General features: G+C 46.8%; 1 protein-coding gene across 1 annotated transcript in view; it reads left to right on the top strand.

Annotated features, from left to right (window-relative positions):
- The first annotated feature begins 12658 nt into the window (after positions 1-12658).
- FER1L6 (fer-1 like family member 6) overlaps positions 12659-17452 on the top strand; it is a 112646-nt gene continuing 107852 nt past the window's right edge. The window contains exons 1-2 of the mRNA XM_035011880.1: positions 12659-12736; positions 16676-16796. Coding sequence (XP_034867771.1) covers positions 12661-12736; positions 16676-16796 — 197 coding nt within the window. The 5' untranslated portion in view covers positions 12659-12660. The remainder of the gene's footprint in view (positions 12737-16675; positions 16797-17452) is intronic.

Consider the following 17452-nt stretch of genomic DNA (forward strand, 5'->3'; position numbering starts at 1 on the left):
GTGAGGTATGGTAGTGGGTAGGGAGGTGTAACAGCTGGGGCTGTCAGTTACCAGTGCTTTCTGCATCTGGAGATCTGAGTGGCACTTTTCATGACTGCCACAATTTCTAGTTGTGTCCTTTGTTAGCCAAGCAACCTTGAGTAAGTCAGTCAAGGCTTCTGGGACCTAAGCATTTAATTTACTACTAATTTACTAAACGAGAGTGGGGCAGATCTGTCCCTTCTGCCTCACATAGCTTCTGTGATGCAAAGCCACATAGGAAAGCTGTTTGTATTCTATGAAGCTTTCTAGAAATAGAGAAGATTTTTATTACGGGGTAGCTGTAGGCTTTTCAAGTGTATTAGTTGCTAGAATGCTGTTGTCTGGCCATCACAGCTCTGAATTTCCCACAAGCCTACTACTGTGCTGGGCATCTAATAGGTACTGAGTAAATGTTTGTTGAAGCATGATAACGAGTGTTGTGAGTTCTCCAAGGAAACAGTCCATGACTCTGGCTGTACGTGGGATAATGATTGCAGACGCTGTGATATATTTCCTCTGGCAGGAGACCACATGGCAGAAGGCAGAGCATGTGGGAGGGTGGGGGATGATTCCTGTTGATCTGATCTGTATTTGTATCTGGAACCAATGTAGCAGCTTCCTGGTAAGGGGACTATTCTTCCCAGAGTGGAGAGGGCTGGAGGAGAGTTGCTAAACCCTCTCACTTGGCAACATATTCTTCCTTTTGCATTTCTAAAATAATTCTGAGGCTAATTGAATTGTAAAGACAATTCCCAAATTTCATTCTAGATAATTGTACAGCATCACTCCCCTTAAGTTCATTTTCCAGAGTTGTTTACCAGTTACATTTGTGACTGCTTTGAGTTTTTGCCAGTTCAACCTTGGGGAAATACTGGTCAGGGCTAAAAGGGTTCAGAGGCAAGTGCAGGAAAGAGGGTAAGTGAGGTAGCAAAGGTGATTTCTTGCTGGGTAATTTCTTAGAGTCGACCATAGCTCATCTATTTGACTTTCCTCTCCCGAGGGGTGGTGGTTTTGTCTATTCCTTCTTTGTACATTTCTTTTCCCCGGCTCAGCATTTTGTTCAATAAATGTTTGCAAAATGAACCAATGAATGAATTACATGTGTGGTCTACGTACTGGGTCCTGGGGAGACAATGATGAGTCAGCTAGACTGAGTTCCTACCTTAATGGAACTTTTTGTTTAATGCAGTGGTGAACACTAATGAAAAAAATCACATAAAAATAAAATTACGAACTAGGATCAGCAATGAAAAGAAAAAGCACTGAGGATCTGGGGGATCTGCTTGAACCTGGGGAAAGCCTCTGACAAAATGATATTGTGACCCTGGAGGAGAGGACAGCATGAACTCGGCAGAGGTGTGTGAAGGCATGTGGATTCCAGGCACAGAGAGGAGCCGGTGCAGAGACCTGGAGGAAGGGACATGGTCCCATCAAGTCACTGAAGGAAGGTGGTGTGGCCGGGGCAGACAGCAAGCAGCAGGAGATGCACAGAGAAACGAGGCTGTGAGCGGGGTCGTTCATGGGGGGCTTCCCTGCAACGAGCAAGCAGCCGACATGTGCTGTGGAGTGTCTACCGTACAGCCAGATGCTGTCTGCTCTCAGGATGTGTACTGGTATCTGAGTCAGACTCAGCAGGCTCGTGGGGAGGGTATCACTCTGCAAACAAGGGGAAAGAAGTTTAAATTTTAGGAGGAGGGATGGGAACTTCAGCTGGAGAATGCTTTGGGCTCAGGGCTGCTCAGCGCTGATAAGGGTTACCGCAGGATCTCTGTGAAGAGGAGATCAGATGAGGGGAGGAGGTTTGGTTCCTTTGAAAGGATCAGGGGTCTGGAGACGGGTTCCAGCTCTGACGCGGCCGTGACGAGCTGTGCCACCTCGGACGATGTTAGCTGTGCGGTCATGACTTTCCCCACCTGTGACACGTGAGGCTGGGACTCACTGGCTTCTGACAACCTCTGCTTCTGATGGGGAGCAAATCTCCCACGATCCAGAATGGAAGGAGGGATGCACCGGAGACCTGCTCTCTGCCTGTGAATCCCTGAGCTGAGGCTCCTTTCTCTGGGGACAATGAGCACTCAGCTGCAGATTTTGAGTGAGGCTGCTTTGGGAAACTCCTGTTTAACTTGCTCAGTCCTTACCTGCAAAACCTGCCTCCCAGCCGTCTGCCCCACACTGGGGACTGACTGCCTTCCTCCCTCGCTGTCTGCACCACGGAGGCTCTTACACTACCAGCGGGCCGACGGGCACTAACCTCCCAGCCTCCCCCATGACGTGCTCAGTGGAGTGAAGCCAACATTCCTTCCTTTCCCGCGGTGCCGAATGTGCAAGAGGAAGTGACCGAGAGCAGGGTGCCGGGGTCCTGGGGCTGCCTTAACAAATGGCCACAAACTTGGAGGCCAAAAGCTACAGAAATCTATCCTCTCACGGTTCTGGAGGCCAGAGGTCCAAAATCAAGGAGCTGACAGGACCGTGCTCCCTCTGAAGGCTCCAGGGGAGGATCCTTCCTTGTCTCTCTGGCTTCTGGTGGCTCCAGGTGCTCCTTGGCCCGTGTCCACAGGGTTCCAATCTCCGCCTCAGTTTCCACATGGTCTTGTCCGGGTCTTCTTCTTTTCTGCTCCTTGTGAGGACAGTTATTGGATTTAGGGACCACTCAGATAATCCAAAATGATCTCCTCTTGAGATCTTTTTTTTTTTTTTTTAAGATTTTATTTATTTATTTGACAGAGAGAGACACAGCGAGAGAGGGAACACAAGCAGGGGGAGCAGGAGAGGGAGAAGCAGGCTTCCCGCCGAGCAGGGAGCCCGACGCGGGGCTTGATCCCAGGACCCCGGGATCATGACCTGAGCCGAAGGCAGTCGCTCAACCGACTGAGCCACCCAGGCGCCCTCCTCTTGAGATCTTTAACTTAATTTACATCTGCAGAGATTCTTTTTTTGCAAATAAGGGCATATTCACATTTTCCACCACGTGGACATATCTTTTGGGGCGCCACCATTCAACCCACTGTAGGGAGAGTTTCTGAGGCATTTGACACCAAAATGTCCTCTTTTATGTTTTATTCATTTTTCTCCTTATAAACTTGACCTCTCTGAGACAGCATCAGGATAAAAGCCACAGAGGCAGCAGGCCAGAGGGCCTGAGAGGGCAGCCTCTGAGATCGGGTGGCTTCAGTCCAAATCCCAGCACCTACCAAGCACTCCGTGGCTCAGTTTTGCCATCCATACATTGGGTACAATAACAGTTCCTACCTCTGAGGGCTGTTGTGGGTCTTAAATAGGTTAATATTTGTAAAGGAATCTAGAACTGGCCCTAAGTAAATAAGTGAGCAGGGGATGGTGTGAAGGATTAAAAGGCCAGGCTGGATGGCTGGATAGTGGCTGGAAAGCACCCAGGGCTTTGGCACTGTCTGGAGCTAGGGTTCTTCCGAGTCCTGATCTACCCAGGGCTACCTGACTTGGAGAGAAACCCGTCAATGGCCCTTCCTCTCAGGACCTTCTCTGAGCTGCTGCGTTTGCTGATCAGAGTCTTGGGCTCTGGCAGCCAAGCCATGAGGAGGGCCTGAAGTTCAAACAGAGATAGGGTGTTGGCGGCAGACATACATGGAAAGGCATTTCCTGGGAGGCACCTGCCGCTCGCGATGGAGCAGCCTTATGCCTGACACCTACTCCGCTGGGCCACTGCGTTCTAGAGAGAAGCTTCCCTCTTCCCAAGACCAGTGCTGGACGCTGTCCCTCCTGCCCCGCTGAGCTGCCTCCGGTCCAAGAAGTTAGCGAGTGCGATTGCGTCTGGGCACTGTTAGGAGCCCCCACTGGTCAAGGTGAGGCTCGGGTTCTTATTGCTGAGCTTCACTGCACCGTCTGCTTGAGTCAGGGAGCTGGAAGCCCACAGGGCTGCTGCAGCGGTTATCGCTCCTTTACTTGTTCTTAGACAGCTGAGCCGCTGGGGGCGGGGGGCAAACAGAGCACAGAGCCTAGGCTTCGGTGACAGACTGCTGTGTGGCTATAGGCAAGTTACCAAACCTCTCTGAGCTGCAGTGTTCAGCATCTGGGAAGTGAGGATTGCACAATATTTGGCTTCTCTAGGTGCTTAAAAAACTGTGGCTCTGACTGATATTTGGGAGGTAGCGTAGAGTAGAGGTCTGCCAGGCCAGAATTAGGTTGCAGCTTATGGCTGTGGGATCTAAGGCAGGTTACTTAACCTTTTAGACTTCAATCTCTACATCCCGAAGGGAGATTGAACCCTTCTATCAGATGGTTGTTGGGATGACTAAATTTTAAAAAAACTATGGAGAACCTTAACCCAGTGTCTGGCTTATCCTACATGTCTAAGGGACTGTGGCTATTAAGACTGTTCCAGAACACTTGGAATAATGATAATAAAGGGGATGAATATATTGAATAAATTATACACTGTACAATGGATAACCAAATTTTGGCTCAATCCCAGTGTGGTCTGGAAAGAAAAGCATTCAGCTAGCCATGAGGAGACAGTCTTGGAATGGCCTTAACTCCTTTCTGTTCAATGTGATACATTTTTGAAGACAGCCAAAGAACTGCCGGTGAAATCTTGTGGAGCTTTCTATGCGTAGGCTCTCTCGGTCCATCTGTCCATCCGTGTGTCCAATAGTCATTGAGCCCTACTCTGTACCAGGCATTGTGCCAGACACTGAAAGTACAGACATAAACCTGACATGGTTACTGGCCTCAAAACCTCAGCATGTAATAAAAGAGAATGACCTTTTCAAGTAACTATTATGACCCATGTGATAAAGGCTATAATAAGGATAAGAACAAAGTGCTAGGAATCTGGAGCACTGAGTGACTTGTTCCTCCTTGCAAAACTGGAGAACCCAGAAATAATATTATTTATTACAATAAATAATAATCTCCAAATCAAGTTGGAAAAGTTTGACATCTTTCCAGTATTGCATTTTCCAATCCATGGGCATGGGCTATCCTTCAATTTATCTTTTTTTTTGGTAATTTTCAGTGTAGAGGTCAATTTTTTATTTTATTAAAAAAAATTTTAACTTTATTTTATTTTTAATTTTTTTAACATACACTATTTGTTTCAGGTTTACAATATAGTGATTCAACAATTCCACACAGAGGTCAAGTTTTTAGAATGATTCCTAAGTTTTAAATTTTTGATCTTATTATCGTATTTTTTATTTATAGTTTTAGCTTATAATTCTTTGTTTTTGGTACAGAGAGGTACACTTGATTTTTGTATATTGGCCTTGTTTCTAGATACCCTGCTAAATTCACTTAGTGATTGAAATAGTCAAACTTTATGGACCTGGTAAGGGCCTCCAGGACAGTGCTGAATAGAAGGGGTGTTCATAAACATCCTTGTCTCATTTTTCAAAAAATCTTAGGGAGAAGTTTTTCAATATTTACCATTGAAGGGTATGAACTCTAGGGAGTTTTATAGATATTCTTTATCATGTTAAGAAAGCTCTCTGCTCTTCTATTTTGTGAAGGTGGCTACAGGATGGAGACTAGTTTGCAGGAAGGAAAGCGAATGGAGAGGCAGGAAGACCGGTTAGGTGCTTCTCTGCAACAGGATCAGCATGGATGGATGCAGAAAAGGGATGTGCTGGGCTCTCTGTTTCCTCAGTGGTTCTTACTTAATCACCGCTCCCCTCATAAAAGTTTCAAAAGAAGAAAGAGCACCAAAAGTTGCCAGGACTGTTTCTCTGGGTGTCCCACGCAGTGTTCTTTAAGACATTATCAGGTGTTTTGTGATAAGGGTGTGGTCAAGTCAATTTAGAAAAATCTGAATGCTGTGTTATCCCCTTGGAGAATTACAATACATCAGCATTATTAAAGGCTCTGAGGCTCTACAGCAGAGATAGCTATTTAATTTAATTTAGCACCCATCCTTCTGTCTTCAATGTCCATGACACCAAAAAATGAGGTTCAGAAGGAACTTCTTAGGTCCTTTCTTTACCCATCATGGAATTAATGACTCTCACTTACGACAATATTTTTATATGTTAGTGTATTTGCATCCCTGATGTTATAACCAAGCCCTTCTGTTTCTCCGTTATGTTCAAAACCCACTGAAACATAGACCTACTCATCAAATAGGGATCAAAATATCACATCTATTGCTGGTAAAGCTAGGTTGGAGGAAGCTATATGGATTGGAGTCCAAATTGGTTTTCAGATCTTTTCCTGAGAATTGGGTGAGGTCAGTGCCCAGCTGCAGGGAGGAGAAGCCCTGCCTCAGTGACTTCTTCTACCTGACATGAGGTGGAATAAAATATTCTGGGACAAGGTAGACCCAAAGAAGGGAAGACCACATGGGAGTAAGAGCCTCAGACTTTAACCCAACCCAAGGGAGGAAAACTCAAACAATGGATGCCATACTCTTGCCATTCTGCCGCCAAAAGGTAATCAAGGAATATATGGGAAGAGGAAGGTTCTGGAAGTAAAGAAAAGGAGAAAGCCTGGAAAAGGTAGGAGTTTGAAGACTCCTTTATGCTGAGACGCAGGGAGGGAGAGCTCCTGTTCCAAATGTTGGGAAGCTGCCTGGAGTCTATTTTTGGATGAGAGCTTGATTCTTTTGTCTTTAGGAGAACAGAGATCAGGGCTCCAGTTAGTCTGGATATAAAGAGGATGGAATAAGAAAAATGAACATTTTTGTAGGGGCTTAAGCAAGAGAAGGTTTGGGGCTAGGAAGAATTTCACAGCCCTAACTCTACCCCCTGCCCATATGTATTTCTGTATCTTCCTTGAACTCTAATCAAGCCGTCATATGCTGATCTCAGCTATAGATGAGGAGCAAGAGAGGTTGGAGGCCAGTGCCATAGGTTGAAAAGATGTCAGTAGTTGGCCCATCAGCATGCTGCAGGGTGGGCGAGATGCATGTGAGGGGAAAGTCCCCCTTTTCCTGGGGCAGTCCTACAGCACCAGCCTTCTACCACCTTGTCCTTGAACATTGGCAAAGTCTCTGAAGGGCTGTCAGAGGCTGGCTGAAACAGGCCGGCTCTACATGATGTGGCTCCGAAGTATTTCTGAGTCATCCTTGGTTCAGAGAAACCACAGGAGGAGGGATTCATTAGCATCCTCGGAGGTGCATTTCCTTGACTCAGCTGACTCTTGCAGGTGCAATATCGAGGTTCTCAGTGACTGTCTGTGAAGTTGATGTCTGAATCTGCTTATGATGGCCACTGAGCTGGAATGAACAAAATGAGAGCCTAACAGGGAAACATTCCTTTACTGCTGCAATGAGGGAGGAGATGGCAAATCGTAGTAGCCCGGAGCGAACTGGTTCTCATGAAATTGGGAGTCAGTGCTCAGTCTATTCAGGCCATTGTCTGGGACACTTTGGACCCAAATAGAGGATTGATCCTGCTCTTTCAAATTGGAGGAGTCAGGTCCTCCAAGGTTGGGTTGATCCTGTGCATAGTAGAGAAGGTGACCAATTCTGTGGGCTAATTGCCAGGATGGGGGTTGAGTGGAAGAGGAACTGGGGTAGGATGATAAAGTCCAGCCTACAAATATATTCACCAAGTGCTCCGAATTTCCTAAATTTCACAGCCCCCCACTTTGGTTGAAAATTTGTCTTTGAATTTCCCTTAAAAACCATACACCTTCTCTTTGGGAAGAGAGCTCTCTGGCACTAATTACTTATTCACAGGGATTTGCAACACTGCTGCACATTAGAACAACCTTGGGAATCTGAAAAGTACTGAGCATTGGCCTCACTGCTGATCAGGGACATCAGACTCTCTGGGATGGGATCTGGCTGCAGTGTGGGAGACTGTTTAGAAAGTGCCCCATATGAGTCCAATGCATAACCAAAGTTGGGCATCATTGCCTAAAGAAATAGGATATAGAGCAGGCAAGCTGTTATAGGAAGATGATGGGGAGAGAGGAAGAAACATTTCAGTCTTGGCAAGGCAGGAGGTCCCATGGATTTATATTTTAACTATCTTTTTTTTTTAAATATTTATTTATTTGACAGAGAGAGACACAGCGAGAGAGGGAACACAAGCAGGGGGAGTGGGAGAGGCAGAAGCAGGCTTCCTGCAGAGCAGAGAGCCCAAGGCGGGGCTCAATCCCAGGATCCTGGAACCATGACCTGAGCCGAAGGCAGACGCTTAATGACTGAGCCACCCAGGCGCCCCTATTTTAACTATCTTTAGTCAAAATCCACATTATGGCTATTTCTATATTTGGTGGTTTTCCTTTAATGAATATAACCCAGTTTTAAAAGTAAGATGAGTACACAGAGCAGATTCCTCAGTAGGCAGCAGGGAATCTATCCAAGGCTCTCTGGATAACCTCAGAATGGTGGTAGATCTTGGTTTTGCTTTATTTTTAAGGTAGTCCTGATTACATAAAAATCCCTTCTTTTAATAAGGAATTTTAAAGTTTATAAGTGTTTACCATATAAATAAATCCACAAATCAAAGTGGGTTTTTTTTGTTTTTGTTTTTGTTTTTTTTCACACTGGATGTTGTGACTCTGGGTTTGGAGGGTCAGGTGCACAGATGACCTGCAATCTGCATCCTCTTAGCTGGGAGGAGAACAGCAGGGGCTAGTCCTGGTCACACCCATTGACTCAATTAGCTTAGTGTTTGGCTGCTTGGCCTGAGCTGCTTCTACTCCATATTGAAGGTAGAAAAGGTGATTCCAGAAGGGGAATTTTGTAAGGCAAGTGGAAAACCACATGGAGACCCTAATTGTGAGCCATTTCCCGATCCTGGCTCCAGTGAGCCATGGATATGAGTTGACATTAATTATTTGTAGAGCTCCTAACAATGCAGCATGAGCACTCAGTGAGGTCATATACATAATATCCCATGAGAAGAGCAGAGTTAACTTTATTGCCACTTCCTGCAGAAGTGGAACCTGAAGCTCAAAGAGGTCCCGTGGCCAGCCCCACCGGCATAGTTAGAAATGGTAGAGATGAGACCCAAACTCTGGTTGTCGAGCCCCTCTTTCTGTGTGCCAGGTTGGCTGCCTTCCCTATGGGGCCACCTGGAGTGACATCACCTGGAACAGAGGTGCTGAAGGGAGCCTAACACGCACACTGTTTAACACTCTCATTGTTTGGATACAGATATTGGAGTCATGGTAGCTTTCACCCTGAGGAGACCAGGTTGGTACGGGGGTTTCTGTGTGTCTTGACTTACCTTGGGGTGGCCCTGGGAGGGAATTCAGTAGATGTGAAGCCAGAGAGCCCCATCCTTTTTTGTGAAGTGGGAGGGTTCCCATGCTGGAATCCGTGGCACACTGAGAAGGAGAAAGGGGTTTGATGGCTCCTGCCCTGGGGACTTGCTTCCTGACTTACTGGCTGACCCCAGTACACTGGCTGGAAACCCCTGACAGCCTCTCATTTGTAAAAATGGGAAATAATAGCATCTGTCTTGCGATCTGTTGTGAGAGTACTAGGAGATAGTGTGTGTCAGATGGTGCTCCTGGCCCAAAGTGAGTGTTAATACATGTTTCAAAAATATTGGACTCACTCAGGGGAGTATTGTAGCACATTTCCTTGTCATCAGTGTTGTAACACAGCATTTTGTAGCACGTTGTACACTTTACCAGCCTTGTTTCCTGTTTTTTTTTTTCTTTTTTTCTTTTTTTTTTTTAAAGATTTTATTTATTTATTTGAGACAGAGAGAATGAGAGAGAGAGAGCACATGAGAGGGGGCAGGGTCAGAGGGAGAAGCAGGCTCCCTGCCGAGCAGGGAGCCCGATGCGGGACTCGATCCAGGGACTCCAGGATCATGACCTGAGCCGAAGGCAGTCGCTTAACCAACTGAGCCACCCAGGTGCCCCTTGTTTCCTGTTTTGATGCCCCTGTATGAACTGGGTAAGAAATGCCCCGTGGGAATGAAGCGTGCTCATCTGGGTTAAGTGTCTGGTCCTACATTGGAGAGCTAACAGGTGATGCAAGCAGGCCCGTGAGCTGTATTCTGTCTCCAGTTTGCTTTCTGCTGCCCAGTCTCCCAGCAGCCTGATTATTCTGGGCTGGTGAGCCATGCCTTCTCTCTACTGCAGATGTCATGGGGCTGAGGAGGAAAAAATCAATTTTCATCAAGAAGCCTTTCGTGCTGGGAGTCTCGCTGGGAGTGCCCTTGATGACTGACTCAGGGTTTCAGGCAAACAACCTTGTGTGTTTGCGGACCCAATATCAACCCATCCAGGAGAGCTGAGCTGGTTGTAAATCCATTGGGCGTTACTGCGAAAGGCTCTCTGGCTTCCTCGGTAGCTGGGTCTGAGCTGTGCCAGGGCTTCTCAGCACTCGTTTTTCTCCAAAGCAATTACAGATCTCTGAAAATGGTTCCAAACATTGGTATCCTTTAAACGTCCTGAGGTGCCCCTAATGGTCAACAGGGCCAAGAGCTCCTGGTTTCAGAGGGACAGGGGTACCCATTTTTCTCTCTGCCTCTGCCTCTGCCCTCGCCAGTCACCTCAGGCATGCTTCAATGCCTCAGTCACCGGCTGCCCGACGGGACATTCAGAATGCTGAAGCCATCTGTGATGAGGATGTCAGCTTCCTCCAGGAGCATCGAGTCTCCCTGTGGTAGATACTGTCATTTATTAGTAAGTAGTGACTTCCTGTTTGTTGATGGAAGAAACTCAGCCTTTTCAAATCGTCTGCAGAACCCATTGGCCAAGTTCCAAGGGACATCAGATTCTGCCTCCATGAAATGATCATGGCATTGAGCCCTTGGAGACCACAATGGCAAGTCAGGGTTTGGAAGATACTGACCTTGGCCCTCTGCTTGGTAACTCTCTTTTGAAAACAGAAAAGTTATTGGAAGTTGCCTTCAAGAAATTTCAGAGGAGGAAAATCCTCCTTGTGTATGTTCTCCTGAGATTCTTGGGAGACTTTAGAATGATTTGCATCACAGATGATGGCAAATCAAAGAGGGGAAAATGCTACCTCCAAAAAGGGCACATCCCAGCACTTTCTATATACCAGGAACTGCCCTCAGTACTTTGCTTACTTCACCTCATTTTATTCTCACAATTCTGTAAAGTTAGGTACCTTATTATTTGTTTCCATAAATTTGTACCCACAGGGAAACTGAGGCTCAGAGATGTACCGTGGTTTGCCCAATCCATCCATGTCTGGGGGCTTCCAGAGCCCATTTTTTCCATTCTACTGTATCTCAAGGTCTTAAAGGACCCCCAGAATCCCATAGGCCAGTCCCCCTCTTCTGATGTTTGTCCTCTCTACAACATCCTTTTCCAGTGGTTGCTGGCCTTTGTTTGTACACCTCCAGGAACAGGGAACTCACTCCCACTCAATGCAGTCCATTTCACTGTTCAGACAACACCAATGTGGAGGGCTCCTTAATTCCTCAGTTGAATTAAGGCAGGATATAAAAAGAAAGTAAACAAATAAGTAAGTAAGTAAGTAAATGAATACATAAATAAATGGAGTGAACTTCTTCACCTAGTAGCTTCCACTCATTGGTCCTAATCTTACCCATTACAATAATAACAAGCATAACTAACATTTATTGAGCAACAGGTATGTTCCAGGCACTGTGCTAAACGCTTTACATTTCTCATCTCATCTTATGCATGAAGACCCTAAAGTGCAGAGAGGCTCAGTCCGCCCATAGTTCTGGGACCAGAACCCAGACAGCCTGATGTGGAGTCCCTGGTCTTAGCCCCTCATGAGTCCTATATTCCCAAGCACACCAGACAACTTTGATGGCCCTCCACTTCCCTCACATCGCTCTGGGACCGCAGGGTGTTCCTGGGAGGGTTTGCTGCTCTCTCCTCCTTCTCCTCTGTTCTGTCTTTGTTATTCCTTCTCCAGCCTCCAAGGGTCAGCTCACCAGCCTGCCTGACTCAAGGCCAGGACTTTCTTCTGAACTGGGTCCATCCATCCTTCCATCCAGTGTTCAGTCCCTCAACTCTAGAAAAGGATTCTCTCAGGAGTGTGTGGAATGCTTCTGTTGTCGGTTAAGACAGAGGAGCAAGCCCTTTCCTGGGATAGAAGGAGACCCCAAGTGGCTTCTGCTCACAGCTAATAATTACAAAAATAATAGTAGCTGATATTCCAGGCACAGACCATGCACTAGTGGTGGGACCCCAGTGAGTCCCAGGGTCTCTTGACCTTGAAATGGCCTGGGACCCTGGCTCTGGAAAGGGTGTTCACTCTGCACAGGGTAACCTGCTCAGGTCATCCAACGGTTAGAACCTGGCTTCCTGTGGTCCTGATGCTCAGAGCTGTGTGACCTCAGAAACACTACCTACCCTCTCTGGGCCTTGCCTTCTCATCTATAAGATGGGCAAGAGAGGGTTGCCATGATGATTAAATGATGTCATTTATTTTTAGTACCTGGTACAAGTAAGTGAGGAGAAACAGCAAAATACTGGCTGGGGCTCTTTGTATTCATATTCTGCCCATTTAAGTTCTAGGTGGAACCCATAATTTCTGGGGGGCTTCATGGTTTCTGCAAATGTAGAGCTGTCTGAAGAGCTTGTTGGGTCATCCTGACACTGGTCTTTTGATCCCCATCCAGGGTGGAAGAGGAGGCTGGTCAGCTTCCAGGAGAACTCAGTGTGTGTGTGTGTGTGTATTTCCTCCTTATATGTCTGGATTCCTCGAAGTTACTATTACAGTGTTATTTAGTTTTTCTTCTTCTTTTCAGAAAGGGGATGTTTGGGCTCAAGCTGAAGAAGAAGAAGAAGAAAGCAGAAAAGGGGTTAATCCTAGCCAATAAGGCTGCCCAAGGTGAGGCTTTTGGGGGTGGGGAAAATGCACTACCCTGGTGCCTACAGGTCTCACAGAGCTGAGCCCTCCTTGGCTGAGAATGGAGCTCTCCCTCCGTGGGAGTGAGGTGGGAAGTGTGGTGCCTGCTGGGTCTTCGGGCCCTGCCGGTCACAGGTATGGTGTCCGCCCCAGTGCTGCTGGTCATCTGGTCACTGGACCCAACAGGGGTGGGGCGGACACCTGCTGGGCTGTGGAAGGGGACCCCAGGGGGCGAGAGTAGCAAGGTTCAAGCTCCTGTTTCTGTCCTGATTTGCTCCGTGGTCCAGGAATCACAACACAGCTGTGATTCTCGGCTTTTCCCTCTGGCAAGTGGGCACGATGGGGGTTGCTGGGCCGACCTCACACGCCTTGGGGAGGATCCAGTGAGATTTTAAAAATACGAGTGAGGACAGCAGCTGCTACAGGGGAAGCTTTACATTTATTGTCTCATTCGACCCCGCCATCATCCGACCAGTGGGTGTTGCTATCCCAGGAGGTTGTAGAGATGCAGAGAGAGTAAGTCAAGTGTGGGAAGGACAGCTACTGAATTTGCAGGGCACCATGGAAAACGAAAATGCAAAGCCATAGTTAAGAAATTATTAAGTTTCTGGATGGCAATAGCAGAGTATTGAGCCAAGTGCGATGAGATCCTTCAGATCACAGGACCCTGTGTGGCTGCACGAAGCTCAGAATCGGCCTTGAGACCCAGAGCACAGGCCAGGAAGCAGTGAGCAGCACTGGGATGTCAGTCCCGGCTGTCTGACTTTGTGTCCTCAGAATGGGCTACTTGCATCTTCAAAAGAGCAAATGAATCCCCAAGTTACAGTGTGAACTGTGCCAGTGGGGATGGGCCTGGCGTCAGGTAGACACACATGTTTGTTGAGTCAGATAGGATTAACCACTTCCGATGGACAGTTCTGCGGTGGTCTCCTAGAGTCCACTGCCCAGCGGCCCTGACAACAGCGAATTCAAGGCCAGCTCTCTGGACCATTTCTAAACCAAAATGGTGCAGTGGGTCTGCTTTATCTTCACCCCTCTTGTCTCCTTGGGGGGCCTCCCTCACCCTTCACTGCTGCCCCCTGCGGGTGCTCTGTCGCTTCATGTCCCTCTCTCCCAACTCCATTTCCTGCCCTCACATATAACCTATAGTGGAAATCTATGGACCCTTATTCATACTAAAGTGTTGGTAATAACGATAAAGTCATCCTTGGATGGGATGAGAGAGGCATTTTAAGTGGAGACAGGGCTTAAAGCTACCTACTCAGGGAAAAAGGCTTTTAGGTCCTATCTGGTGTCCTTGAAATTAGGACCCTGCAGTGGGTCCCGGGGCATAAGGTTGAATGAGACAGTCCTTTACTTTCAGGACCTTATGAAAAACAATATTTAGGACACATTTAGTAAGTCCCTGCTGCTTTTTAGTTGACATGCATCATTCATGACTCTGAAATGTAGGTTCCTTTGCTCCTGTACAATAGAGGTACAGAGAGGTTGAGTGCTTACCCAAAGTTGCACAGCTAAGAAGTAGAGAAGCTGGCTTCTGAGCAGAGGTCAATCTCATACAAGAGCCTGGGTTTCCCTACTCCATGGGTCAGCCTCCAGTTAGGAGCCTCTACTGACTGCACCAGGGAGGAAAGAACAAGCTGGTGGAGATTTAGGGCAGTCAACCTGAGGCATTTCAGAGAAGCTGACTCCCCAGGCTCATTCTAATTAGAGTCTTTAGCCCACAAAGCAAACAGGGCAGAGTGGAATCAGGCCCCTCCTAGAAAGTAAATAGCATTTATGCTGATGGCCAGGGGCTTGCCCCGTAGGAGACTGACAAAACAAAGTCCATAGTACGCTCTCTCCTTTTTGGCCTGGCCTGGGAAGTTAGGGTTTTACTGGATGAAGTATTTGGAGATTCTCAAAGTCAGTGGCTCTCATATCCGTGTATTTGAGGCATAGTGGCTATGTCTTAAATTTCATAAAATTCCAATGATCCTAACCCATCCATTAATTAGTTACCCAAAGTTATTGAGTCCCTCCCATGATCAGCCATTCATTCATTTACTCAACAAATGCTAATGGACTGTAAACTGAGTGCTGGGTTCTGCGCTAGATTCTGGTATAGAACAGTGCCCTCGGGTAGTTTAGAGGGAGGATCACCCTGTGTAGGACTTTTCTGTTTGCCTTTCCCAAATCAATTCTCCACCCTTTTCCACCTGTTCTCGGTCCCAGGAGGCTGACCTGTATTGATGCAGAACCCAGGTCCCTTCCCCAGTGGGGTGCCTCAGCAGGAAGGATGAGGGAGGGAGGAGCATGAGCTCAGATCCAGTGATTGGATGTGTCCCTCAACTGAAGGGTTGTAGGGAGCTGACTGGACCTGACTTCCTCTCCTTCCAGGTTCTGGTAACTGCTCTCTTGCCTCATTTTTGGGGCCTCCAAACAGAAACAGCTTGGCAACTGTGAGCCCCAGATAGCTGCACAACTCTTTGTGATTTTCCTGTACCCACACCTTTGTATAAAGTCCTCAAATCATCCTGTTCTGGGGGGGGGATGGGGAGCCTCTTTTATCTATTGAGACTTGAGTAGGTAACTGCATTACAGGTTGAGAAGAGTACTATAAAGAAAATAGACAATAAAAAATAACACCTCTGTGAGGTAGGTAACATTGGCCTTGCCTGGCTTTATAGATGAGGATGACAGGGCTGAGAGAAGTGAAGTAACTTGCCCCAAAACATAAAGTTAGAACCTTTGGAGTCAGGGTTTTGAACTTCACCATGCAGTCTCTTAGTGCCTGAGAGAATTCCACACACTCTTTGGTTTTTGTCAAAAATCTGTCTGAGAAGTGGTTCCTAAGCTTTGCTATACATTAGAATCACCTGGGGGGATTAAAAAAAAATGGACATCTGGGCGACATCCCAGATCAATTAAATCAGAAGCCCTCAGTGGGGGAAGAGGAGGTCTAAAGAATATGTTTACTATCCATTCATTTAAATTTTCTAGGCACTCGTGCATTCATTTCCTGTGGCCGTTGTAACAAATGACCACAGACTGGGTGGCTTAAAATAACCCACATTAATTTTCTCATAGTAACGGAGGCGGGAAATTCACAATCAGTATCATGGGGCCGAAATCACAATATTGGCAGGGCCTCACCCCCTCGGGAGTATCTGATTCCTCCCTCTTCCATCTTCCAATGGCTAGGGTGGCAGTGTCTGGCCCATCTCTGCCTTGTGATCACATTGCATTCTTCTGTTCTCCCTCTGCCTCCCTCTTGTAACGATACATATGATTGCAACTAGGACCCACCTGTATAGTCCTGGATAATCTCCCCATTGGAAAATCCTTAATTGAATCAAAGACCCTTTTTCCAAGTAACATTTACAGGTTCTGGGGACTAGGACTTGAGGTCTTTGGGAAATATAATTCAACCTAGGACACCTTTCTACTCAAAATTGGCCCTCAGACAGCAGGAACAGACTTACATGGACCATTGTTGTTAGAAATGCAGAATCTTGGCCTCCACCCCAGCCCTACTGAATCAGAATCTGCATTTCAACAGTTTCCCAGGTGATTCTTACGCACATTACCTTTTACTGAGGAGGTTCAGAGGGAATAAATGACTTGTCTGAAGGTCCACTGTGGCAAGGTCATGACTTGAAAGCATGTCTTTAAGTTCATAATCCAGTTGTCTTTCCACAATACCATGCATATACATCTACTCTTTTTTTTGGAAACAGAAGATGAATATTTTTTTTAGAAAAATTAAGGTACATGCCTTTCTTTTCTGCCAGTGAGATATTAAGTTTCATGCTGGCAGGGAATGTCTTATAGGCTCCTTGTACTCCTTATGATGATTGGCATAGTGCTGGACAGTTGAGGCTCAGGTCACCTCTGTGTATATCATAACTGACAGTTTTCTTCCTTTGTTTGCTCCTCTAGATGGCCAGAGTGAAGCAGAGGCACCACAGGAGGGGTCTTCTCATCAGGAAGGACCAGGAGGAGATTTTATTTATGATCATGAATCTGTCACTCCTATCCCTTCAACTCCTCCAAAGAGAAGGTACAGTGTTGGTGCAGGCAGTCGGCACACATTACTGGGTACCTCCCATGTGGAGGCACCTCTGCAGGTTCTGGGGAATAGAGAATAATACCTGATCACTGTCTGCAAGGAGCCGGATGTCTAAGACAGGAAGACAGACGTCTGTATCTACTTCATATCCTCTATGGCAGTGCTGGCCTCTTGATACCGGTCAGCCTTCAGCAGGCCAGGGGCCCAGCTCTACCAGCTTCTGGTCTTCAGTCCCCTGAGTTAAGGTCCTGCTGTGCCTCATAATTCAGGAATGACAGGAACAACAGGAGACAGACTCAGGACCTGAGTCCCTCACCTGCTCTTTAATTCATCAAGGTGCCAGATATCTTAGCTTTGTGTTTGTCCCAAGTGTTTATCCTACCCAACAAAAAGTCAGAACAAACTGTCCTTTTGCATGTGATTTGCTATTATCAGTTAGCACTTCATGTGTAACAACCCCAAGCTCAGAGGCTTAATACAAGAATTTATTATTGCTTATGAATCTATGAATTAGTTGGTTAGCTTTACTGGTTCCAGATAGTTATACATCCATCACTCATGTGTGTGTGGTCATTGATAACTCTGCTGATTTTAGTTTGAGCGTTGGCTGGTGGTAGGCTGGTCTAGGACTGTTTCACCCAGGACCA

The sequence above is a fragment of the Mirounga leonina genome, unplaced genomic scaffold (assembly GCF_011800145.1).
Source record: "Mirounga leonina isolate KUSES-001 unplaced genomic scaffold, KU_Mleo_1.0 Mir_165, whole genome shotgun sequence".
NCBI classification, from domain to species: Eukaryota; Metazoa; Chordata; class Mammalia; order Carnivora; family Phocidae; genus Mirounga; species Mirounga leonina.